The sequence below is a fragment of the Ictalurus furcatus genome, chromosome 29 (assembly GCF_023375685.1).
Source record: "Ictalurus furcatus strain D&B chromosome 29, Billie_1.0, whole genome shotgun sequence".
In the NCBI taxonomy this organism is placed as follows: domain Eukaryota; kingdom Metazoa; phylum Chordata; class Actinopteri; order Siluriformes; family Ictaluridae; genus Ictalurus; species Ictalurus furcatus.
Genome location: NC_071283.1, coordinates 14,159,594 through 14,187,126, shown reverse-complemented (window position 1 = coordinate 14,187,126; position 27,533 = coordinate 14,159,594). Strand labels below are relative to the sequence as shown.

Genomic DNA, 27,533 nt, shown 5'->3' with positions numbered 1-27,533 from the left:
GTGTGTGTGTGTGTGTGTGTGTGTGTTAGCTGGAGCGGCCCTGCCCTCCTACAGAGCAGAAGGCTCCTTGCCCAGAGCTCATCTTGGCCCCTGGCCAGCAGATGCCACCTGTCAGGCTCATGGCATTATAGCCTACTTCTCTTTTCACTCTGCACAATCTGGACTCTCTACCAGCTGCACAGTTACTGTAAATCAAGACCAGGATGTGTGTGTGTGTGTGTGTGTGTGTGTGTGTGTGTGTGTTTCTGTACCTGAACAGCACACCCGAGCAACAGCAAGAGCAGCTTCTTCACCTCAGCCAAGCCTTGTTCTGAAAGCAAAGAAACAACACAAGCTTTAAATCACCATGAAACTTGAACTTTATGTGTACACCTGTTGAACAAAAACACTTTGATGCAATAAAAAAAAATATCCCATAATCCTCAGCTCCTCGGCGCTCCCCGACTGTGGGAGGCCGGGACGAGGCGCAAGGCAGCTGTTGGGGGAGATGAACTGTTAACACGGCGGAATTAAGAAGGGAAAAGCAGGTGGTTCGTCCAACTGGGCTGCTTGGCACCGAGGTTCCCGCTGGCCCAGACGAGGGGCGGGGCTTAAAGAACCGGCCAATCGCGGACAAACAAACATACGGGCTGTTTAACTAGCGTGAAACTACAACTGTGAGGAGTCTACATGACTGTGAGGACACTACGACAAGGTCCTGCATATCCTATACAAACCTGAAACCCCTCGCGTGCAAATTCACAAGCTCCACAGAGCACGATCAAAATCGACCTGAAGACTTGCAGGAACAAAACATCTGGGTTAGAGGAAAATAATCAACGACTGGGTGGTTCACTGAAGCGACGTTATTACCGTTACTAACCTGAAAGTAGATTTTATTTCTATAGCGACTCGCAAAAGATTACGTTTTGTCATTTATTAAACAATGACATGTTGTACTTTATATCCGTTTAACGATGAGGAAAATCGGCGAATTTATTCCTTACGTTATAGCTCCAGCCGATATTGAAGATAAACATGATTGGCTGGAATGTTTTATGATGTAAGAACACCTGCTTGTCACTTGTTTGATACTAACCAGGCTCTACAGCACCATTTTATTAGTGGAAGGGGGTGGAGCTTGTATGATCAGGGGGTGTTAGTAATTTGCATAATCATACAAGCTGGATTAAACATAACCAAAACTCTTCTTGTGCGGGATTAAAGTCCTCGTTCGGGTGTGAGAAATCTGGTGCGGCAGTTTGATGAACTGGATCTGAAACTGATTAGTAACTCTGTCCACGTGTTTATGGAAATTGTTCCATGAAGGAAGAAGCACATGGAGCTGAAAATGAGTGCTGCGGGATAAACCGCTACGAGGGATAAAAGAAACGTGACGCGAGTTAGTCACGCTGACGAATCCGCACGAGCTCTCCACTCAGGAAATGCCTTTTTCCTTTCTTTAAAAAAAAAAAAATCATATAAATATGCTCTCTCTCTCTCTCACACACACACACACACACACACACACACCTGGCTAGGAATCCTGAAGTGAAAATCCCTGCTGGTTTCAAACGAGGAGCCGCTGTTTTTGCAGAGCGGCCCATAAATTATTCAAGGACACTTGGAGGAGAGAGGGAGATGAGGGCAAACATGAGGGATGAGAGCTGAGCGCTCTAACGGAACCGCTGGGCCTCGCTGGGTCCGGTAATACAAACTCGCTGAGTTTTTAAGCTCTTCCGCCGTCATCCTGACAGGAAAATGGAGGTCACAGGGACCCTGACAAACCTCCAGCACTTCCTGTGAACAATGACTGGTGTACAGGAAGAGGAAACAGCTTCTCAAGTTGGACCTCAGGAAAGACTGGTTTCCTGTAGAGGTACTGCATGATGTCATCCATGACAGCTTCCTGTCATGACAGAGCTTCATCATGATAGATGGTCCTACAGTAAAGCTCTTTATAAGCTCTGGCGCTACGTTCACTCGTGTCACACGGAGGTGTCTCCTGTGCAGGTGTAACGACTGCTAATGTTGTTGCTTATGGGCGTGGCCTGTCCACCATTTTCCTTCGTTCGAGTGATAAATGGCAGAATCCAAAATGGATAGGTACAGCCTGCTATATGCTTTTTAGACCATGTATTTAAGAGCGATTTTTGCTCGGGTTCATTGTCAGATTAGATTAGCAAAGCTAGCTAGCTCTACTAGCTACTAGCGATATACACGTGGACATGACAGGATAGGATGAAACTATGTCCTGGAAGTGTGTAGCTGAAGATACGTCGCACCACACGTGTCGTAGGATTCGGTCCGAGGAATCGTTTGGATGCTTTAACGCGTTATATATAGAATCGGGAAAATGTCAGTGCCGTCTTGTTTCTGACGATGAAATCGTACTCGTGTCGCACACGCACAAAGAAAATGAACGGCTGCCTGTCGCTCTGCCGCTCGTCTTCCACGCACCGCTTACTCTGCTGTGCTAACAAACTAACGGCCTGCTGCTGAACCGCGCCTGTCGTGACTCGGCAGTTCTGTCAGTTCTCCGGATGTCCTCCAGTTAAAATGGCTGAACAGAGCATCTAAGCGCTGAGCGAGTCAGCACATCCTGGCCCGAGCGAGAAAGACTGAAAGGACCGGGAAAAGAAAGGCGAGACAGCTCTGTGACATCTGTCTTTCTCACACAGAGGTACAGAAAACAGAAAGGATGCACACCGGAGAGACAGAGAGAGACTCTGAGCAAGACGGAAAACAACAGCGAGGAAGGATAAAAGCAACACCTGAGACGGAGATGCGAGAGATGGGGGCGAGAGACATAGAGTATTAGTGTAAGAGAGAGAGAAACTGAGAGCGAGAGGGCAACAGAAAAACTGCAGGAGAGAGACCAAGAGCAACACTGACAGCAAAACTAACAGCACTACAGAGAGATCGTTTTCGTCTGTTTTCATTTGATCTGGTCGGGCCTTTTTTTTGTTCAGTTGTTCAACTTTTAATTGTTACTTTTACTGTTTTTCAATGTTACAATGTGCCTACATTTAATTCATTTTAAAGAGCAGCAGAGAAAATAATAACAATTTAGTAATTTTCTAGACGATTTGTTTATTTTTCTCTTTTTTATTATTTATTTATTCATCATAATTTATTTATTTAATTATTATTTTTTAAAAAAGTTTTTATATTTAATTTATTCATCATTTTTACAGGGTACATCATCAAAGCTTTGGCAAATATGTGACGCAAAAATGCTATTAAATTGAACTGAAATGCCAATGAAACTAAAAGCAAGGAAGAAAATAAATAAATAAAACGTTTGATTATTTGTTAATCTTTTTTTTTTTTTTTTTTACCACTTCACGCTTATACATAGGTAATAAGTTCAATTTCCTATTTTATTATTTCTTAAATACGTAATTAAGCTTTGTCAGTATAAATGTATCTCTGTGAAACAGAAACACGGTGAATTCAACTGAGCTGAACAGAGAGAGCAACAGAGACTGAACGTGACAGACACCTCATTTTCTAAGCTTTCGTTTTCTGGTAACCGGGTTTTCTTTTTGTTCTTACAGCCACACGTGTATCTTTGTGACGTGAATAAATCACACTGAACGGAGCCGAACTGAAAGGAGAGAGCGACGGAGAGACTGACGTGAGAGAAAGAGAGACTCCGAGCAATATGGAGACAAAGAAAGAGTGAAAGAAAGAGTGAGCTGTGGCGGTGAGGTTCTGTAGCCTGAGGTGAATTGGTGTTTAGCTGATAACGGCCCCCATCCCCCATCCCCCATCCGGCTCTAATGACTGCGTAATAAAAACCACATGGCTGAACAGTCACACACGGAGCACCGCTTTACTGTGGCTCACTGAGGTACTGAGCTACTGAGGTACTGAGCTACTGATGTACTGAGTTACTGAGGCACTAAGTTACCGGGATACTGATTTACTTTCGCGCTGAGTTACTGAGGCACTAAAATACTGATGTGCTGAGGTACTGAGCTACTGAGATACTGAAATACTGAGCTACTGATGTACTAAGGTACTGAGGTACTGAGCTACTGAGGCACTAAGTTACCGGGATACTGATTTACTTTCGCACTGAGTTACTGAGGCACTAAAATACTGATGTGCTGAGGTACTGAGCTACTGAGGTACTGAGCTACTGAGCTACTGAAATACTGAGCTACTGATGTACTAAGGTACTGAGGTACTGAGCTACTGAGCTACTGAAATACTGAGCTACTGATGTACTAAGGTACTGAGGTACTGAGCTACTGAGGCACTAAGGTACTGAGGTACTGAGCTACTGAGATACTGAAATACTGAGCTACTGAAGTACTAAGGTACTGAGGTACTGAGCTACTGAGGCACTAAGTTACCGGGATACTGATTTACTTTCGCACTGAGTTACTGAGGCACTAAAATACTGATGTGCTGAGGTACTGAGCTACTGAGGTACTGAGCTACTGAGCTACTGAAATACTGAGCTACTGATGTACTAAGGTACTGAGGTACTGAGCTACTGAGGCACTAAGGTACTGAGGTACTGAGCTACTGAGATACTGAAATACTGAGCTACTGAAGTACTAAGGTACTGAGGTACTGAGCTACTGAGGCACTAAGTTACCGGGATACTGATTTACTTTCGCGCTGAGTTACTGAGGCACTAAAATACTGATGTGCTGAGGTACTGAGCTACTGAGGTACTGAGCTACTGAGCTACTGAAATACTGAGCTACTGATGTACTAAGGTACTGAGGTACTGAGCTACTGAGGCACTAAGTTACCAGGATACTGATTTACTTTTGCGCTGAGTTACTGAGGCACTAAAATACTGATGTGCTGAGGTACTGAGCTACTGAAGTACTGAGCTATTGAGGTACTGAGCTATTGAGGTACTGAGCTATTGAGGTACTGAGCTACCGGGATACTGATTTACTTTCGCGCTGAGTTACTGAGGCACTAAAATACTGATATGCTGAGGCACTGAGATACTGAAGTACTGATGTAATGAGGTACCGAGATTTTGAGCTACCAAAATACCGAGGGACTGAGATAATGAGGCACAAACACATTCAGTTACTTAGGTACTGAGATAATGATGTCACTGAGATACATAAATACTGAGGCACTGATGAACTGAGATATATTGAGGCACTGACATACTGATGTAATGAAGCACAGAGATACAGATGTGCTGATATAATGAGGTACTGATGTAATGAGGTAATGAGGCACTGGGATACTGAGGGACAGAGATTCCGAGATACTGAGGGACTGAGACACCAATGTGCTGAGGCACTGAGATACTGAGGGACTCAGGCACTGACGCAAGGAGGTATTGAAGTACTGAGGCACTTGGATATTGGTGTACTGAGATAATGAGGGACAGAGATACTGAGGCACTAAGATATTGAGGGACTGAGATAATGAGGGACAGAGATACTGAGGTACTGACATATTGAGGAACTGATATAGTGAGGTACTGAGGCATTGGGATTCTGAGGAACAGGAATAATGATGCAAGGAGGTGCTGAAGTAGTGAAGCACTTGGACACTGATGTACTGAGATACTGATGTACTGAAGTTTTGAGGTACTGAGATACTGAAGCACAGAAACATTCAGTTACTTAGGTACTGAGATAATGATGTCACTGAGATACTTAGATACCGAAGCAGTGGTGTACTGAGGCACTGAGGTACTAAAGTACTGATGTAATGAGGCACTGGGGTACGGAGGAAGTGGAATACTGAGACACTGAGATACTGATGTACCAAGATACAGAGGCACTGAAGCACTATAAAACTGAGGCACTGGGATACTGAGGTAGTGAGATAGTAATGTCTCGAGATACTGAGGTACTGATTCATTTATGCTACAAACGCGTGTGAATATGACATTTTGAACACTGATTTGCAGGTTCAATGCTGTTTAGAAGGAATTTCCGAAAAATTTTCTGAAACGTTTGGAGTCTAATAATTACGGGGGGCCGCGTTACAAATTCTAATGCTGCTTGACGTTCATAAAACAAATCAGGATAAAGGTGAAATACATCAGCAAAAATACAGCCCACTGTTTGTGAGAGAAAGCGAGAGTGAACAGTGTCACCTACCAGTGAGCGGGTTTCTGCCGAGCACCAGCACGTTGGGCAGAGGCATCATCACCAGCTGCTGCAGGCTCTCCTGAACACAAAGAGAAGAGAAACACACACATACACGCATCAGTTATCAGCCCGGGTCTCCTGCTCACACACTCTCTCCCTCTCTCTCTCTCTCTCTTACACACTCTCTCTCACTCACTCTCTCACTGTCTCTCACTCACTCATTCACTCTCTCACTGTCTCTCACTCACTCATTCACTGTCTCTCACACTCTCTCTCTCTCCCTCTCTCTCTCACACACTCTCTCTCTCTCACACACTCTCTCTCTCTCTCACACACTCTCTCTCTCTCACACACTCTCTCTCTCTCACACACTCTCACTGTCTCTCATTCTCTCACTCACTGTCTCTCACTCACTCACTCACTGTCTCTCACACTCTCTCTCTCCCTCTCTCACACACTCTCTCACACACACACTCTCTCTCTCTCACACACACTCTCTCTCTCTCTCTCTCTCTCTCACACACTCGCTCTCTCTCACACACTCGCTCTCTGTCTTTCTCTCTGTCTCTCTCTCGCTCTGTATGTCTCTCTCTCTCCCTCTCTCTCTCTCTCTCTCCTGTGTGTGTACCTGCTGCTGCTGTCAGCACTTATTCAGCTGTCAGTGATCCACCAGGGCTGATCAATACCAAGTGCTTTAACAGCCTCTTCAGACTGTCTACATCAGCACACACACACACACACACACACACACACACACAGGAAACACAGAAAAGCTTTCAGCAGCCACACTGCGTGGAGGTTTTCACGTACTCCGGGTGAGAGTGTGATAAACGTGTGTTTCCACCTGAAGCAGTTAGTGGAGGTGAGAGTTGAAATCATGAGCCACACAAAGCACAAGCTCATGATTAAAAGTTAAAATACACAGCTTGCCGACTTTCCCGTGGTGAAAAAGCTCAAAGTTACAGCTGTATCTCCGGCTGTTACAAAGCACTGACACTGGAGACTCCTTCCATAAAGCTGTATTTACACATTTTCCTTTGTGAAAACCAGCACTACTGTCAGAGCTGCTGTCACAGAAAACTAATCAAACCAGATGTTCTCCGAATGGCTAACTGAACTAAATAAACGGTGACTGCTATGCCAGGCAACAACGGTTTTGAGGTTCGGTCAGTGTGTCCTCTGCGACTTCTTTCCCATTTAAAAAATAAATAAATAAAAAACTCCTCTTTTAGGCATGCGAGTGAATTTTTTCCAAGCTCCAGTGGTTAAAAATGGGCTGAGGTAAGCAGAGGCTTTCTGGATCAAATATAGACTTTCCAAAGCAGTCAACTGTGGTTTTCTTGCTTCACTAAAGCCTCAGAGACGCTTCAGAAAAATGGCACAATCTTGGATTTCTACTTTCTAAAAGCACAGATAGATGGAGAAAAAAAAAAAAAAAAAGACGAGAAAAGCAGGGAAAAAGGGAGAAGTCGGCGAAGCGGTGGACGTTCTGGGCTGGTTATAGAGATTACACGCTGTATATCCGATCGTTTTTGTGTACCATAGGAGTGGTGCTGATCTTAAAGTCTGTCATTTTAAAGTGCGTAACGTTAGAAGGAACCGCATGGCTACGTGCACCAGTGTTTTGAGAATTTCCAGCTAGCAGCAGTTTTGAGTTTTCTGGCACCAAGGTTATTCCCTCACAGCTTCCCCAAAGCAGAGCAAAAGATTACACACACACACACACACGCACACACACACACACACACACACACGCCACTCCTAATCGGTATTTAATGAACTTCGTAGCTCCTGCACACTGAACAGCAAAGCAAATCGACTCGGTCATCTCCAAAGTGACTACAAAACATCCAGAAAAAACAGAAGTCAACATCCAATCTAATTTTAACAGATAATGAAGCAAGAGAGTGAGCAAGGTCTCTCTCTGTGTGTGTGTGTGTGTGTGTGTGTGTGTGTGTGTGAGAGAGAGCCAGAGAGTAAAGGAGGAGTGTGAGTCTGCTAGCAGCTAGTGAGTCAGCTACATTCCCATCAGCTAGCAACCGAAACATAGAAAATAGAGAAGGACATGAAAGCTAAGAATGTGGTCTGAAAAAACAACATTCAACCAGCGTCTCTCCAGAACAGACATTTCTAATCGTTTCTAAACTGGAACTATAATACGAGTATGAACAACAATGTCCTCCAGAGAACAAAAATCCTTCAGAGACATTTGGATAAATTATAATCCAATTATAATTTCCAAATGATCCAAATTATAATGGAAATTACATTCCTGTGTATAAAAGATACAATTTAGAGCCGTTTCACTGCAGGACAATAACATATAATGCTAACTTTTATCTTTAATGACTGGGAGAGAAGCTACACATCTTTCACTGAGACTGAAGCACACAGGCCACGCCTCCTTCACCAAGACTGAAGCACACAAGCCACGCCTCCTTCACCGAGACTGAAGCACACAAGCCACGCCTCCTTCACCGAGACTGAAGCACACAAGCCACGCCTCCCTCACTGAGACTGAAGCACAGGCCACGCCTCCCTCACTGAGACTGAAGCACACAAGCCACACCTCCTTCACTGAGACTGAAGCACACAGGCCACGCCTCCTTCACTGAGACTGAAGCACACAGGCCACGCCTCCTTCACTGAGACTGAAGCACACACACAGGCCACACCTCCATCACTGAGACTGAAGCACACACACAGGCCACACCTCCATCACTGAGACTGAAGCACACAGGCCACGCCTCCCTCACTGAGACTGAAGCACACACACAGGCCACACCTCCTTCACTGACACTAAAGCACACACACAGGCCACACCTCCATCACTGAGACAGAAGCACACACACAGGCCACACCTCCTTCACTGACACTGAAGCACACACACAGGCCACGCCTCCATCACTGAGACTGAAGCACACACACAGGCCACACCTCCTTCACTGACACTAAAGCACACACACAGGCCACACCTCCATCACTGAGACAGAAGCACACACACAGGCCACACCTCCTTCACTGACACTGAAGCACACACACAGGCCACGCCTCCTTCACTGACACTGAAGCACACACACAGGCCACACCTCCACCACTGAGACTGAAGCACACAGGCCACACCTCCATCACTGAGACTGAAGCACACACACAGGCCACACCTCCATCACTGAGACTGAAGCACACACACAGGCCACGCCTCCTTCACCGAGTCTGAAGCACACATTGAGACTTTAAAATCAGTGAATCTTTATATATTTACTTTCTGGGTAAAATCGTGACCTTTTTGAGCTAATATTTTCATTCCAGGTCAGTACCTGTCGTTTTTAGCTTCAAAACTGAAAACAGTAGGATTTCTAGCTGCTCTCAGTCTCTTGCTCACAATAAAATCTTTCCTCACAAAAGAGAAAAAAGTGTGAAAACATCCTGCCACGTCAGGTGTGAAGTGTGAAGGTGGAAGTGAGAAGGAAAGCCCCAGATGCAGAGCTGCTGCTCGTTCTGTCTCTTTTCGGTCTCTTCCTTCCGTTCCTGCTCGCAGTGTTCATCAGCCTTGTGTGATCGTGGCATTTTTACGCTGTTTACGGGACGACGCAGTCACTGGCTGTGAACTCGGCTTTATTTACAGTAAGTAAAAAAAGAAAAAAGCAGGAGGTACAGTGCTTTTTGGTAAATGGTGAGCTACCGTTTGTGTGGGACACTTTTAAGAATGCAAGATTTGCTGTAAACATGACCTGACAGGTGTGTGTGCACAGAGATGAAGGTTATATGTGTAGCTACAATAGTGACAGGTGTGTGTGTTTGTGTGTGATAGCTCACAGCTACAGCTGCTGTTGCTGACAGAGTCTCCAATTTAGCATCCGAGTTGAGATAGAGGTGATAGAAGTGTAATTATCTCTGCTTTGAACAGAAGTGAAGGAGGCGTGGCCTGCATGCTTCAGTCTGAAAGAAGGAGGCATGGCCTGCATGCTTCAGTCCGAGTGAAGGAGGCGTGGCCTGCATGCTTCAGTCTGAAAGAAGGAGGCGTGGCCTCCGAGCTTCAGTCAGAGTGAAGGAGGCGTGGCCTCCGTGCTTCAGTCCGAGTGAAGGAGGCATGGCCTGCATGCTTCAATCCGAGTGAAGGAGGCGTGGCCTGCGTGCTTCAGTCTGAAAGAAGAAGGCGTGGCCTGCTTGCTTCAGTCCAAGAGAAGGAGGAGTGGCCTGCGTGCTTCAATCTGAAAGTAGGAGGCTTGGCCTGCGTGCTTCAGTCTGAAAGAAGGAGGCGTGGCCTCCGAGCTTCAGTCAGAGTGAAGGAGGCGTGGCCTCCGTGCTTCAGTCCGAGTGAAGGAGGCATGGCCTGCATGCATCAATCCGAGTGAAGGAGGCGTGGCCTGCATGCTTCAGTCTGAAAGAAGGAGGCGTGGCCTCCGAGCTTCAGTCAGAGTGAAGGAGGCGTGGCCTCCGTGCTTCAGTCCGAGTGAAGGAGGCATGGCCTGCATGCATCAATCCGAGTGAAGGAGGCGTGGCCTGCGTGCTTCAGTCTGAAAGAAGAAGGCGTGGCCTGCTTGCTTCAGTCCAAGAGAAGGAGGCGTGGCCTGCGTGCTTCAATCTGAAAGTAGGAGGCTTGGCCTGTGTGATTCAGTCCAAGAGAAGGAGGCGTGGCCTGCGTGCTTCAGTCTCAGTGAATGTTTACATTCATGAGGATGTTTATATTATTTAAATATTGAAGAGAAGAGATATAACCATAATGATACGGACCTGCTTTAGTGAGAGCTGTGATTTTGTGTTTTATTAGGAAACCTAACACCATGTTACAAGTCGTCATGGTGATGCAGCATGAACTGAGCAGCGTATCCAACATGCCAACTGTAATTAATCAACCTAGACCAGACAACCAGATTTCCTCTGCTGCTATTTTGTGCAGAATCATTTGGCTCATGTCACTCGGCACACGTGTCAGGTTTTGTTTTGCCCGCGTCTTCAGCTCACACGGCGAAGACCTGCCGCCTCATTCACTCCTAACGACCTTGAGAAATTACTGGCTCTAATTTCGGATAAATGCCGGAAGTCTGTCGTAATCCGGTCATTATCATTTGGCTTCCTACAGACGGTGAATTAAGAAGCACAGCTCAGAGGTGTGGACCTCGGGCCAAATTCTCACCGGATGTGGATTATATGTTGTTTAAGTGCTATTTGGCAGCCGGGGCAAAGCAGCAGGGAGGAGCCAGGGCATGCAGCTGCAGCTCTGAGGCTTGTGTGTGTGTGTGTGTGTGTGTGTGTGTGCACGTCTTCCTTTCCTCTTCATCCTGATTCCGTGTGTATGAGTGTGTAGGGGCACGAACAAGGGGGCGACTGATCTCGTCTCGTCCTTAAGAAAGAATGCTAACGATCTGAATCACGCCCATTCTGCGGACCCGCCGCGGTCACCATGGCAACACCGTCGGTTTTGTTCACCCTGTGCTGAGTGTATGTGCGTGCGCGTGTGTGTGTGTGTGTGTGTGTGTGTATGCCTCACGCCTTTCTCAGTCTCATCGCATCTCTGACACACACTGCGGCTGTTATCTACGGCGCTAAACAGGAGGAAACGCACAGACTCGAGATGCCGAGTGGTTACGTGGATAAATATTCGAACCCTTTAGTCTACGGGACGTGTTCAGAGGTCACTTTAATATAAATAATGAAGATAAACGAGTCGATCGTTCATTTCAATAGAATTTCATTTCATCGAATGCGGCTTCTGTAAACTTGGTCGTTTGCATCGTTGACCAATAGCACAACTGCATTGGCTCCTCCCCCCCAAAAAAAAGGATTCAATTTTATACAAAACCTCCTGCCTAAAAATCTTCGCAGCCTTTATTAGGACACGAGTCGGATCTCTGAACCGGAAACGATTGGATTCAATTGATCATTCCGTTACAAAAGGGGGCGGAGTTACTCGGCAGCTACGACTAGCTGGAGCTGTTGCTGAAAAACTCAACGTGAAGAATTTAGAGAAAATTTTCTGCACTGAAATTTCTTAGCATTTGTAATTAGTTCGCAAGAATATAGACATTCGATTAACGGGATGACATTTATAAGAATCATCATTATGTAAAGCCCCCATCTTCAAACCTTTAATAGTAATAATAATAATAATTAATTAGCATACATTAACGGTAATTTATTCAAAGAAAAGAAAAACGGCAGAAAATCCCATTAATATACGATACGCCTCCAGAGACAACGTTCATTAAACGCTCATTTTTGTTGCTTTAATAGAACGTGGATTGTGTCGCATGCTTCAGAAGAATGTACTTGTTTCGACGCTAGTCAGCTTAAAGATCTGCTGCAGTTTACACCGAGATCATCAGCTAGTCCTCGTCACGCTCACTGCGCACTCTGTTCGGTGTGTAGAGGATCAGACCCAGCAGATCGATGTTGGTGTGTGTTTTTTTGACACACTGGCCTGTCTCTCTCTCTCTCTCTGTGTGTGTGTGTGTGTGTGTGTGTGTGTGTAAGTGACTTTGGCCTGCAGCTATTCCACATGCGGCACATGCCCTAATAATCCGATGTGCTCTCAGAGAGCGAGCGCTTCGACACACACAGCATCAGAACCAAAACGAAGGGCTCCGAGTCACAAGCTTCAGGATTTTCATTCAATTTACAGCAAAACATGTCGAACATCGGTCTACGCCATTATCAGTGATCAAAGTAGCTGCGTAAGTGTCATCACGGTTAATGTATTCTACGTGTATTACTTGTAATAAGCTTTATTATGATGTATTGATCACTAAAAAATAAACATACTTTTTTTTTTTTAGTTATTGAAATTAAAAACTAGGACTAAAATACAACTTGGATATAAAAATTAAACAGAGAATAAAAATATACTTCAACTTGTTTTTTTTAAACCCCTAAATAACTCCAAACTAAAGTCTTAAATAACAAATACATACTGTGACTTAAATGCAACTTAAGTCTTAAACTTCACCCGTATCACTAAAGACACACGTTAGCTAATACACTGGGACGAAGAAAATGATTTAGCTAAGGGAATATAACTCACTAAAAATACAAGTAAAACTTAGCTGCTGACATTAAGGACTGGATAAAATGATTCAAATTAACGGACGAGAAAATACGACTCGGCTGGTGAATTAAAACTCGGTGACGAAGGATATAAAACTTAAACTACCGAAATTAAGGACCGAATAAAAACACCACGTTTAACGATTACAACTGAAAACTGGGAATAAAATACGACTTCGAAATGTTCAAACTGAAGCCTGAATAAAAGTACATATACTGAGCTATTAAAAATAAAAGGACCGAGGATTAAATCCAACTTGGCTAGGAAATACTCCGACTAAAATACGGCTTACCTGTTCGAATTAAAAATGAAATAAACACACAACTTAGCTTTTAAAATTCAACGCCGAGAGTAAAAATACAACTTAACTGTTAAACTTAAAAACTGAACAAAAATACAACTTCGCCGTTGACGAAAAAGCCTGAATTATAAAACTATTTTTAGATTTTAAAATACTTAAAAACTGAATAATAATAATAAAAAAATACAACCTTTAGCTATTAAAAATTAAGAGTTAAAATAGATCCTGGCTATTTATCTTACATTTATTTTATCCTTATTGTTTTATTGGGCTATTTGTCTTATTTTTATTCTTTTAGGTAAAACACTGCGACCGAGACGCAAAATAACTCAAAAAAGTATTTTTAAACAATTATTAATATTATTAATTAATACTAGGTGTTAAAATTGAGGACTGACAATAAAATTACAACTTAGCTATTAAACTTAAAACTTGAATAAAACTAATCTCGATCTCTAACCTGAATAATAATAATAATAATAATAATAATAATAAAAATTCCTGAGATTTATATAGCACTTTTCTAGACACTCAAGGCGCTTGACGGTGTATGAGGGGGAAATCTCCTCAACTACCACCAGTGTGTAGCCTCCACCTGGATGACGCGACGGCAGCCGTAGTGCGCCAGAACGCCCAGCATGCACCAGTTATTAATGAAGAGGAGAGGACAGGAGAGTGATGCAGCCAGACCATGGATGGAGATTATTAGGGGGCCGTGATAGATGAGGGCCAATGGGGGAATTTATCTTAATTTTAAATCTGGAATGCTGCAAATATGCTGAATGCAGAAGAAGAAAAAAACCATTTCCTCAGTGGCATCAACAAACATCTTTCAAGATGAGGGGGGAAAAGAAAAAAAAAAAAGTCCCCCAACACTCTCCAGACTGGACGTCTAACAGGCGGCTCTTTGTGTTTTCCGGCCGCTACGTAACTCCCTAAACAAACTGCTGTGTTTTCCAAAGAGCGAGGCTCACAGATGTGGGACTCAGTTATATTTCCATCAGAGCAGCCCGGAGTGTATGGGTAGGAAAAGAAAGGGGAAAAAAAAAAAAAAAAAAAAGAATCGCCTTCGTCTGTGTAATTACTTCCAAAAAGTGCTCAAAAGGGAAAAAAATCAATAGAAGCGTGGCGTGTACAGAGCTCGTGCTCAATAGCCTGAGGGTCGGGCCCGAGAAAAGAGCTCTGTTCATCTCACGGTCGAAAACAAGACAAGTCCTGAATGTTAATGTTCATGAGCGAAGCCCGGTGACGTGCCAAACGACTCCGGATCACGTTGACAGTCTGAGTTTAAGGTTCGGTAGCGGTCACGGGACGGCCGAGAACTTGTAGAGAGGACGTGGAAGACGAGAATGCACAAGCAGAAATCAGTCAGATTCCATGTGTTTGACAAACGACTCGTCAACTCCACACAGGACAAACTCAATAACGAGGAAGAGCTGGACCGGAAAATGAACAAAGCCGCATTCATGGCCACGTGGATTCGGTCTGAAGTTACCAAATAACATGTTGGAGAAAGACCACATCACAAACTCCGCCTTCTTTTGAGAACTCCAGGTTTTTTTTGTTTTTTTTTAAACAGGCGACACGAAATCGACGGCGATCTGGACGCAGCACGTGTGACCTGATAAAACGTCTTAAACTTTGATCGCAAGCACGTCTCCAGGCGTCGCTAGGCGACTAAATAACAGCGTTTACTCGGTACGTGGTCGGCTGTTGACGACGAGAGATTCTGATGCAGTGAAAACAAAAACGCACTTCGCGCACAGCCGTACGGAAGAAGCGAACAAAACATACTCTTTACTGCATCTGTACTCGATCCAAGCTACCGAGCTAGTCATAGCGACGCACGCGCCTGGTAGCGTAAGAGCGTGAACACGTACGCAGGAGCTTTTCATGCTCACTGATTACAGCAGAGCTAGGTTAATCATTCTGATAACGTTATGGATGAGGAACAAAAACGTTCTCGTGTATCCCTAGTTTGAACCATTACCACCATAGTTTTGGAAAAACATTCGCCTCTAATCGCCAATCAGAGTGTCTAATCTACATCCGATTATTCTGTTCACCCGAGGAATGTACAAATCTTCCAGTCAGGCCCCTTTTCTGTCTCTGTACCGTGCATTATTTAAACAGCGTCATTTTCCCAGGCAGCTCTTTTCCTCCAGCCGTAAAGATCCGTTCCTCAGAGGGCGTGATTGTTTTAGCAGCCGTGCGTCTAGACGGAGAGCATCCCACGCCTGCGCTTTTCCCCGTCCATTAAAAACACATCAGGAGCAGGCGAGATGCAAGTTTTATATTATGACGGCCATTATGATGGAAATACGCTTCGGCTTACTCGGATTTATCGGTACTCGGGCGCGCAGACGTTAAAGCTCTACTGCAACAAAGGCAGAAGAAGCGATTCGGGTTTTATCGCGTCCCACAGGCAGGAGAGTTTAATTGGCAGGTTTGGATTTGTGCTGACTCGGCTCTCTTTAATCCCCGTCCCGCGAATTCAGGCAGCATGCGGCTCCTTCGATATTAATCCCGACGTTTACTCGAGCTTGGATTCGTCAAGGCTTCTCAGAGCAAGAAACCGGTCAGAACTGCTGGAGCGATGTCATTTTCATCAGTCCTGCGATCGTCAGTCAGTTTGTAAGGCGAGTGTGAAGCTGGAGGAAATTTTTCATTTGGCAGAGCCGGGAGATATGACAACATGGTATCGGTATCCTGACGAGAACGTCACGATATCGTGGTACCTTCTGACCAATCCCGATTCAAGAACTCAACACTTAGAGGTTACACACGTTCCAGCGTGTCGTGTCACGTCACGTCCGATTCGTCCCGCCAACGTATACAGCAGTAAAGCTCTCCAAAACCGTACGTTAACAGTACGCATACACCGCGGTGCTCTCGAGTTCTCCCTTCTGATTGGTCAGAAGGTGTTGATTAATACGTCGGATTACATCGACATGCTGATTAACATAGTCACAGCTCATCCACAGGGACTCGTACGGCAGATTCTCTGCAGAAACGCATTCAAAACCCGTGTTTGATCGTTGATGTGGTGATGTTTACTGTGAGGAGATGTTTATTTAAGATTCATGGAAGGAGTCTCCAGTTTCAGCGCTCTTACGGTTTTCTGATATCGTCGTATTTTTGTTTATGTTTTCTGAGCAACATAAGTTTATCGCCGCTACGATGGAAGTGACGTAACGTACGAAGAACTGACTCGTCTCCAGGACGCTCCACAACATTAAATGTAGCAATAAAGGGATAAAAAGTACGATGTGTCCTTCTAGTGCTTTATAGGATTTCGCCGTGATGTACGTAGTAAAGAGTAACGTGATCACAGCTCAGCTCAAGCTGTACAATGCGTTTGTGTTGCAAAGATTTTGTTTTTTTTTTTAAATAAAATGTACGAATAAAAACCGTTAAGAATTTGTAGCGTTCGTTTCTCGATATATAAATCCGTCCCGGAGTTCATTCTTCATCACACATCCGCCCGTCCGGTTAAACATTACGCAGCCGTGAGGCAATGACGCGCCGAATCGAGCGTGACTGCGGGATCACCTGACCTCCTTAAACCAGCAAACCTTCACCGTGTGGAGTTTCTCCACTAATCCGATCACTCGAACATCAAAGTCCGATGCTCGACAGGAGCGGTGACGTAAAGCACATCTGCGTGTGGGACCGTTCTGTCGTAAGACATCTGCAGCGTGGCGAAAAGCATGTGGAAAACAGCTGGCGTTCCCACATCACACACCGTCACACCGGCCTCGGGAATACGAGGGCATTTTTCACCGAGTGTGCCTCTTTTTTTTTTTTTTTTTTTTTCCCCCCTTTCAAACCAAGTTTCCCTGCTTCTAATTTTCCAGTCACTTCGTTAGCGGAACGTGTGCTCGGTGACTGCACAGTTTATTCCCAGAAACGACTGCGGCCTGCTGATCTCGGTTTCAAAGAAAAACGTTATTCGATATGGGTGTGGGTGTAACCATACCCACGTGAATCGGGCTCTCTGTAAAATAAAATAAAAAATTAAATAAAATGGAAAGGAAATATAAAACCACGGTAGCTATTTTACTATAAAATGTTTGATTTGGGGTTAAAAGGGTGTGAAACCATTGCGATTGGCTGAAACTCATGATAGGACCGCCCACTAGCGACCGACGTATTAAGTAAATAAAAAGACGCAAAATAAAAGGAATTTTTTTTTTTTTTTTTTTTTTTTAAATCCCTGCTGGTGTGAACGCACCGTTATAATAGTGACGTACATATTTCTAATAAATAAATAAATACATACATACATTTTGAAAAAGCGTTACCGACTCACCTGATAGTATGTTTTGATGTGGCGTATGAGGATGGAGAGGTTCTGCACACGTAATACCGCGTCATTGTTCACTTTCTTGTTCACTCTCTGGCTGGAAGCTTTCGGATTTCTGCGAAACGCAACACACACACACACACACACACACACACACACACACACACACACACACACACACACAAAAACAGTTAGAGCTCGCACGGACTTTAAGAGTAAAAAAAAGAATAAAACGCAAAAGAGTCGAGCCACAAAGCGAGGAAGCGGCGAGCGAGGTTTTAAGATGTCTCGGATTGTCGTATCACCGGGAAACGATCGCACGATCGAAAGACATGAGGTGCACTGATGTTAGAACGACTGAAAACGAGTCTGGATGGCATAAAAATGCGAAGGAGAATTTGGGAGGGGGGCGTGGTGAAGGAACTAGAAACGAACGAGAGCGTTCGTTCCCGTCCTGTAGGAGGAAAGGACACGGAAAATGCTAAACGTTTCACTCAAACTCGGTCAGATTCAGATTCTTCTCTGGAAATAATAATAATAATAATAATAATAAAAAGAATACAATCAAGAGACATTACAATGGTTTTACGTCGATGTTTTTTAGAGATATTGTAAGTATCATGAAATATTTTGTAGATAAAATGTTATGGGTGGGGTTTTATTTTTTGTTTTCTTTTTACACGAACGTTAAAATTTTCGGTCCTCTCGGGATTTTGCGCCCGTCTCTCGACGTGTTTTTATCGCGCGAGATACTAAATCTGGCGTGATGTGAAAGGACGACTGTAGGTTCTTAGAAAGAAAAAACAAATGCCGGTTTTTCCTGACGCGAGTATTTCAATTGTGTTTGTTTAAATGTCATTATGTACATATCATGCTGGGTAAAGTCCACTTTGAGAGCTGGGTTTCTGTTAAAAATAAATAAATAAATAAATAAATAAATAAATAAATAAAACAAAGAAGTGTGACTACGAGACTTTTCAGGTGAGGAGGAAAAAAACCCCCAGGATGTTCCACCATTTTGGCTCGATTATCACACCGTCAGAGTGTTAAAGATTTCTGCTTTTAGCTCTGAGCTGTGAAGAAGAAAACAACCGAGCGCTTTGCAGAACAAACTGAAAGAAAGGTTTAGTCTGACGTTCAGAGATCAGGCTTTGTGAAAGAAAAAGATAATAGGAACTCATCACACCATCTCAGTGACTTTGGTCGTTGGCGTCAGACGGGCTGATCGGACTGCTGATCTCCTGGGAGATTTTTGCACGGATTCTCGAGTCTCTAGAGTTTACACAGAAGGGTACGAATGTCTTGTTGATGAGAGAGGAGGACGGCGGAGAACGTCTCAAAAAGGAAGGCTACGGTAACTCAGACAACCGGTCTTTACAACCGTGGTGAGCAGGAACGCATCTCAACGTGCCGAACCTTGAGGAAGATAGGGTACGACAGCACACTAGAAGACCACGCCGGGTTCTGCTCATGTCGGGTAAGAACAGGAAACCGAGGCTACAGGAGGCACGGGATCGCGGAGAAGATCGGGAAAACGTCCTCTGGTTCGGGTGAACTGCAGTCTCCTGTACAAGTGGACAGACGTCGCTTTACTGGAATTCGCTTGACTCGTACTGTAGACGTGTAATGATTTGTAATTCACGTTACGCGTGCTCAGGTATCGTACGTCCAATTCCGACGGTCAAAACGTCCACCATTATGGAATTTTCTTTTCCATTTTCACTGAGCCTGCTGAAGCCCCAGGTTCCCGTTCTCGGCTGGGATCGAGGCTGTGATGGCCGAGATGCTTTTCTGCTCACCGTGGTTGCAAAGAATGGCTATTGGTCGGAATATTTTTGCATCCATGCTCAGGAATATGACGCTATCGTGGGCACGGGATCACGGAATCTGGACAACTTGGAAAAGACGGGGAAAACGATGCCTGGTTTGGATGAGCCGGATTCCACCGGAGCCTCAGATTCCTGAGCAGGAGTACAGATGTTCCTAGTGAAACGGATGCACGCAGTGGGATTCAGTTGACTCGTACGTGTGTAATGATTGGTCATTCACTTCAACGTTTTCTGGTATGGGAACGGCAAAACGGCCGAAACGTCCGCCGTCGACTTTATGGGAGTCCATCAGTTGTGCTTTGGAGTGAAAATAATTTTATTTTTAAATGACAAGGACTTTTTCTTTTCGTGGTTCAGGGTTTCTGTGCCACATGCATGAACCTTCACACACTTTCTTGTCTCATCCTTAATGGTCCCACACACACACAGAAAACGGCTAACTCGTCCGTTCAACTGTCTCACTCTCACAGTCATGTGACCAGGAAACTCCCCTGCAGCCTGCTTCGCTTCTGATTCACCCGAAGAGCCGTAGATGAACACAAAAGCGAGAAAGCTAATCGACACTCCTACGAGTCTGGATCTGGGGTAGTTCCGATGCTCGCATATACACCCACACTGCCTCGCTGTCTTGCAAATTAGAAAACAGGGTCTTTATTTATTTATTTATTTATTTTTTAATGGATCACGTGACCTCCGAGCACAGGAGGGCTTTCAGGCAGCCCTGATGAGCTTAACCCTTTAATTAAACACAGCAGTGGGAGCGGTAATCCTGGTTAAACACAGCGTTAGGATACTAATTTCCATCACGGCTAGATAACTAAAAGGAGAAGAAAAAAACAACAAAAAAAAACGCATAGGCAGATTCCTCCAATTCCATCCTCCTTGCTAGGATCACTGCGGCTTCTACAAAAGCAGGACGGCGGACGCACGAGGTCACGCAGGAGTCACGGGGCGATTATAGACGCGCCCGAGCTCCCGGGTAACCTACATCTGACACGCTGCGTCAGTTTCATCATGTAGACACCAAACAAATCTCACTACAGGGCTCACATTGGTCAGCAAGTGAAGACGACACTCAAATCCGACCAATCAGAAACGCCGGATCGACCACACACACACACACACACACGCTCTCCCGGAATAAAATCCACACTACAGCTGTAGCGTTTCATCAGTTTCAATCAAACCATCCTCTTCCTCCTCCTCTGTGAACTCAATGAGAAAGCGATTCGACTCTACAGGAAGCGAATCAAATATGGCGGAGTTTTTGGGCCGGTGACGACGTGAGCCGTAGAAATGGCGGACAAAAATGATTTCGCTTCAAACAAACCGAACCAAACGACAAGCAAACCTAAAGTGTTCATTTCGCTCTGGAAACAGACTGACAGGTGTGAAAGTGCTGTAAGACACAGATCTGCGCTTGCCACACCTCAGGAGCAAGTTGTTCCAATACTTTTGACAAAAAAAAAAAACACCCCACAGTGATCTGTGTGAATCAAACTACAATGAAACAGGAAACAAACCAACAACAAACCAAAACAAAACAAAACAGGAAGTTCTCATTCAAGACCATTCAAATCCCGCTGTACTCATCACGGCCGTTCATCAGCGTGCAGACGTTTTAAACTCACACAGCTGTCACATGGGTTTAAACTCCTTCTCTGCGTCCGTGTTTATATACAGCAGCCAGATCTGCATTTGGGTTACTTTTAACCAAATAAAGACCGTTTTTAAAAATCAGGATGCTTGGAGGATCATCATCCGTGGCATGCGGATTTTAACCGGGGGGAAGAATAATAATAATAAAAAAAAAACAAAAAAAAAAAAACACACACTCATCTTCACACAGGAACAATTCAAACGTTTCCCATCAGCTGCGTATTCCTCACTATACGTGCTCACTGTATAGGGTGTGACAGAATACTCCAGAACCTATACAGTGTCCAATAGGAAGCCATTTGAGACTTATTACTAAATCTTAACGGGACCGAATATTAACGGGACTCGACATCCAGCTACATTTTATTCTAAGTATGCTACCTGAGGACCTCCATTTATTTATTTATTTATTTATCAAAGCTGCTTCATTTTCACACATTCATATTCATATGTGCTCACTAGAGTGTGTGTGTGTGTGTGTGTGTGTGTGTGTGTGTGTGTGTGTGTATATGTATATATATATATATATATATATATAGCATAATGATAGTGTAAAGCTTACATCGTGCACAGTGTATTCGATTGTTTGTTTGTTTTTTATTAAATAATGAAATTAGACTATAAAACGTCATTTAAGGATACGGCAGCCATTTTGGTCAATTTTGTGGACGTTTTTTTCCAAACAGGAAGCGCAACAGGAAGCGAGGGAGCTCGTTTCGATTCGGAAGATGAGAGCAAAAACGTGAGGGACGGAGGGGGGATGGAACCCTCGTCGCCGTGGTCTTCATCTTCCTCTCCGACCTGCCTGCAGCTCCGCTTTGATCCCTCAAGATAAAGATTTCACGCGAGCCGAGACTCTGAGCGAACGAAGGAGGAAACAAAGGAGGAGACGAGGCTGTGCTGGGTCAAGAGGAAGGACGGAGGACGCCAGAAGAATGTGTGTGTGTGTGTGTGTGTGTGTGTGTGTTAATGTGGGTTTATCCCATTATCACCCTCTGTCTCAAGGAAAGCAGCATGGATTAGTTAATGAATTGTAGCTGCTGAAGGAAAAGAAAAAAAAAAAAAAGGGCTGATTAGGGATTGACGTAATTAAAGCGCTGTCGTAAAAACGGAAATCTTATCGGCCCGCTGCTGGGAAAAGTGCTAGAGTCGGTGTGTTAATGGCTCCGTTGGTGATGACGAAATGAGGACCTGGACGTGGTTCCAGGTGTGTGGAAGTCTCTAGGAGCGTCTGCTTACGTGGCTCTCCGCCATCTGCTCCACATACGCTAAACCGTTAACTAATCCTGGAGGCTTCTCTTCTTCGAGCAAGTAATCTGTCTGCTGAAGCGCTCTAGTAATAAACAGGAGGAGACCTGGAGCTTTTCGCACTATAATCACACTATTAATCACCATGATTCATCACAGCGATCATTAAACCCCGCTTTCGTTCTGGCGTCTTAGCCGTGCTGCATTAAAAAAAAAAAAAAAAAAACACTTCTGTGCTATTTTAAATATCAACAACTTAATTAGTCCTAAATGAAACCGGATAGTAATAAAGGATATCTAGACACGCAAGAGAATGTACGGCACACGCTGTGTCGGGGGGGTGTGTGGTAATAGGTCATTAATCAGCCGCGGTGGTGTGATGAAGCAGAGTGACCGATATCTCACCTCTACAAAGTGTTTTATTCCTCTTACGCCACGGCAACTTGCCAAGGATTACGATTTCGACACGCAATACTTTTTATCCATTTATAGCTACATTTAACGATGTGGAACATCTGAAACACGTTAGCTCCTGTTCTCACTTACATTAAAGCAGCTGTAAGTGCTCCCTCCCCAGCATCCTATTGTTTTTCTTCTTTCCTCTAGTGACGTTAATAAGACAAAAAAGAAAAAGAAAAAAAAAAAAAAATCATAAACTCCTTCGTAGGCCTGGGCGATATATCGATATAATATCGCTATCACGATAAATGATTTATCACGAGATACACTTTTCTGAGATATCGCCGGTACGGTGACGTATTTCTGACGCTTTTAATAATGACTAATTTAAACGGTACCGAACGGATGCCGCCGATTTGACGTATTTGATTTTTTTTTTTTTACTCTTCTTTGTAGGCATTAAAGAAAAGTATCGTGGAACTCTTGGTTATTTCACTGCTGTTTCGCAGACAGTTTCTTTGCTAAATGATATATCGTGACGCGCATCGCGCATCGTCAAAACGTCCTCGAGTATCGCGATACCACCCAGCCCTACTCCTTCGTCAGGTCCAGCTTTACCTCCGAAACCGGAGACTCCTTCCACGACTGTTAAATAAACCTCTCCTTACAGAAAACGTCACCGTATCTACGATTGTACACGTCCGCCGTGTACGTCCACGAGTACGGTGTTACTATAGAAACGGTAACCATTTAAAACAAGCGCTGCTTTTACAGGAAACGAATCGACACCTTCGGACCAATCGGAATCGGTTCTGTGAGCGCTCCGTTGGAAACTGATCAAGCTGACCTTCGTGAGTTGGATCTTCATGATAAATCACGCTCATCTTCAGATACGCTTCTAACGTCAGCCGAAAATATTTGACATTTAGTGGCTGCATGCACGACCCGTGACTAGCAGATGTACTTCCTGCTATTGTCCCTGACCGCGTTACCGAACACATCACCCTGCACTTTGGAAAAGCAGCAGGACGCTAACAGACTCTCGGCGCCGGGCCTAAACGTCTCGACTTCAGTCCCCGGAAGTCAGATTTGCTAAGACCAGTGGGGAGATCAATCCCCCTGCAGCCATTCCTCTGGATAATGACCATCAGTGTCAACAAGGCAACTGCAGCCCTTTAGGAGAACGGGTATTGATTACTAGCCGTAATGTAGCATGGCGGAACCTCAGCCCGTAACGGATGCAATGCCGAGACGTTCCGTTTAAGTTCTTCTGACAACGTTAAATTGTATGCTAGGGTACAAATCCTGTCTCTAATCTAGATCTGATTAGAAAAACATTTTCTCTCCGCTGGAAATAATCAGCAATCGATAAACCGGTTCCACATGACCTTCAGCAGAGATTTAACAGGAGATTTCATGTCCAGGGGAACCGGTTAACACGAGCGGCGCTTAACAAAGAGCCGCTTCACTTCCCTCTGAGACAATGTGCCTTCTGTCCGAGCGCCACGCTGAGAGGACGAGCGCCAACAGCTGCCCCGAGCTCAGAGTCTCCACCAGAACTAACGCCCCGCCCACACCACACCACACCACACCACACCACACGTATTTATATTCCACCCTGACTGCTCATGACGAGCTGAGAAACTCCAAAGAACTCGAAAGAGAAGGACGGATCTTTTAGACCGTTACAATCCGGGTGTCAACACCGAACAAGAGGTCCGAGGCGGTTTTGAGTCTGGTTCTTCTCAAGGTTTCTTCCTCGTGTCGTCTCAGGGAGCTTTTATGTTCATTATGGATCTAAATCGACGTCCGGATTCTCATAAAAGCGCTGCAGAAACCAAACTGAATCGAGATCCTACTTGATTGTAGGAAAACCGAGACACGTTCAAAGAAACGTTCTGCAAATCAAGAGTCACCAACCAGTGAGCACAAAGGGTGGGGGGGCGGGATTTAAACCAGAATCCAAAGACGTCAAAAAGATGACTAGAGTGTAGTTATGTACATCACGCCAAACTTAAGATGAACCAAAACCAACGGCCACGATTTAATTTCCAGTTTTAACTCCCGTACGACGGCCGCTATAGCCTTGAACAAAATGTTTTACAAACTTCAACGTAATGCGAAGAAAAGGCATGAAAACACACGCGGAAAACGCTAAAAAGACATAAAAGGATATGAAAAAAAAACCCTAACGAACCTCCATCTCTATTAACGTTAGTGAAATTCCTAGATTTCATCCAGAAGCTAATTTTTTTGGACATTGAAATGATGTCTATGATCAATATCATCGATGTTACTATAAACCGGAAAAGACCGAGCGATGCCGACCAATCCAACGACAGTGTCTTTTTTTTTTAAGCTACCTGCGGCTAGGAACTAAAGCTGTGCGAACTGAAGAAAACTCGGACCACGCGTACGGCGTGAGATCCGCTCTGAAGAATTGATCGGATTTGCCGCTTTGGTTTGTTGACCCAAATTTGCATAGAATTGAGGAGATCTTGACGAGAACGTCGCTTGTTGATGAAATCACGGCTCGGTATCTGACGCGTACGTAGACGACGAACGATCTCCCGTCACTCTGGACCGCTCTTGCTAGGGTGAACGTAGTATCTAAGGACCCGTGCAAAGCTCCTTAAAAGATTAACCACGCGACGATCGCATCCCATCCAGAAATCCTGCCTTATTTATTAGAACAGAAAGGCATTTAAAAAAAAAAAAACAAAAAAGGAAGAAAAGCTCACTATAACCCTATTGAGCGTTGAATACACTGTACGCCAGCCAACAAAGCCCACGGTTCCTCTCGAGCCCTGTGGAAACCTTAGCAGAATCCCTTCAGGCACGACGTCTTCACAAAGCGTGGCATTCCTGACGAGCGCCTTCTCACGCGCTGACCTTCCTAACGTCGACCGTACGGACGTCTGAAGACTACAGATGTGCTCGAGCGGTTCGTGATTGGCGTTCAGACCTCACAACGAGAAGAAGAGAAAGAAAGAAAACAACACCACACTACCACTGCTGGAGATTTAATCCTCCACTTAATCGCCTCTCAATGGGAGCGGGTTCTTGTTGAGACACGGTTTGAGCACCATCAGCGTCACGAACGGACGAGAACGCCCTCGCACTCTCGGTTGACACGCCGTGCCGAGCAAAACCCAGTGAAAAGGCGGATATATTAGGAGATAAAACAGCATAGAAAGACTTACATCCTCAACATGACCTCATTGAGGTAGGAACCATCCACTAACTCCATGTACAGAGAAAGACTGCTTCGGTCGCTTGGGCTTGGCTGGACCACTGTTTTCACCTACAACGCATCGTAAATATATGTTATTTGGAAAACATCACACGTATACATGCATGTTAGAAGTATAAGAATAAGGGGAAAAAATGCTTCATCTCACCCATGCCACCAGAGGAGTGAGCAGAAACTGCTCCAGCTGAGGTGTGAATACTTCACTGTCCATTTTCTCCAATAGAACAACACCAAAAAAAAAGATATCTTTAAAAAAAAAAAAAAAAAAAAGCGTTTCCTGTACCTCCAGAGGAGTTCAGCTTAATTGAACGGGACTCATTTTTATTCTGAATGAATGCTTTCCCATAAATAACCGCAAAACACAGACGCAAACGCTCCTCCGGTCATACTGGGAGAAACGGGGAAAGAAATCTGTGCAAATCTCCTTTTCCTCTCTGTGGATCCTTTGTCTAAATATTGTGTTATTATTTAATCACATCCTCAGATGCTCAAACGGTCAAATTAAAGAGTAAACAAAGCATCTGGACATCACTGAGTCTGAGAGGCGGCTGGGAAAACGTCCTCAAGCCATTCAAACACACCAAGTCGTAAAAAAAACAACAAACAAACAAAAACAACAACCACCACCACCCCAGACAGAAATCAAGTAGATCCACCAACAATACGGAATTTCTGTATATTTATATAAATAATAATAATAATAAAAAAAACATCCACCAGGTTAAATAGAAATAAATGATCCCAGGGTGTGGAAGAGTCTCTCCAGTCGTCCCTTATTTCCACGCTTCTTTTATATATATATAAAAAAAAAAACCCAAAAATCTTTTAATGAATATCCCAGGAATGTGGATTTTGGCAGAGCTGATTTCCTGCCTGCGTTTCCATGACGGCGCTCCTCAAAGGGTACACCACACACTGCAGTCCGCCGAGGGAAGACCCGGATAAGCCCCGCCCACACCCTACACCAAACCCTGCCCTCGGACTCACTAAGCACCGCCTCTGCAGGAAGGTTGTATTATTGTGGCCCCGCCCACTAGTATATAAGCTTCAGGGTCTCACGCTTCAAACGGCGTCAGTTCAATTTAAACTTTAATTTAAAAATAAATAAATAAATAAATAAATAAATAAACAAACAAACAAACGTGGGGTGTTTTTTTGGTTTTGTTAGTTTATTAAAATTTATCCATCAAACATAAGAATGCCATTCATTTGTTGACTTTGTTGGAAATTGTAGGAATTTTTTGAACGTTTGTTTGTTTATTATTTGTTTACTTACTTAATTTTGTTATTTTATTTATTTATTTTCTTTTTCAATTATATCCATTTGAGATTTTGTATCAGTCTTACCATTTCATTTGTTTTTGTATTTAATTTATATATATATATATATATATATATATATATATATATAGTTTTGCATTTTGT

The 27,533-nt window shown here is 44.2% G+C and overlaps 1 protein-coding gene across 3 annotated transcripts in view; it reads right to left on the bottom strand.

Annotated features, from left to right (window-relative positions):
• Nucleotides 1-27,190, bottom strand: part of LOC128604311 (girdin-like) — a 55,000-nt gene extending 27,810 nt beyond the window's left edge. For all 3 annotated transcript variants that reach the window (XM_053619354.1, XM_053619355.1, XM_053619353.1), the window contains exons 1-5: nt 26,257-27,190; nt 26,059-26,159; nt 17,727-17,835; nt 6,078-6,147; nt 252-310 (exon numbers count right to left, since the gene is read on the bottom strand). In XM_053619354.1, the coding sequence (XP_053475329.1) occupies nt 252-310; nt 6,078-6,147; nt 17,727-17,835; nt 26,059-26,159; nt 26,257-26,319 (402 nt within the window). In that variant the 5' untranslated portion in view covers nt 26,320-27,190. The remainder of the gene's footprint in view (nt 1-251; nt 311-6,077; nt 6,148-17,726; nt 17,836-26,058; nt 26,160-26,256) is intronic.
• Nucleotides 27,191-27,533: the final 343 nt, after the last annotated feature.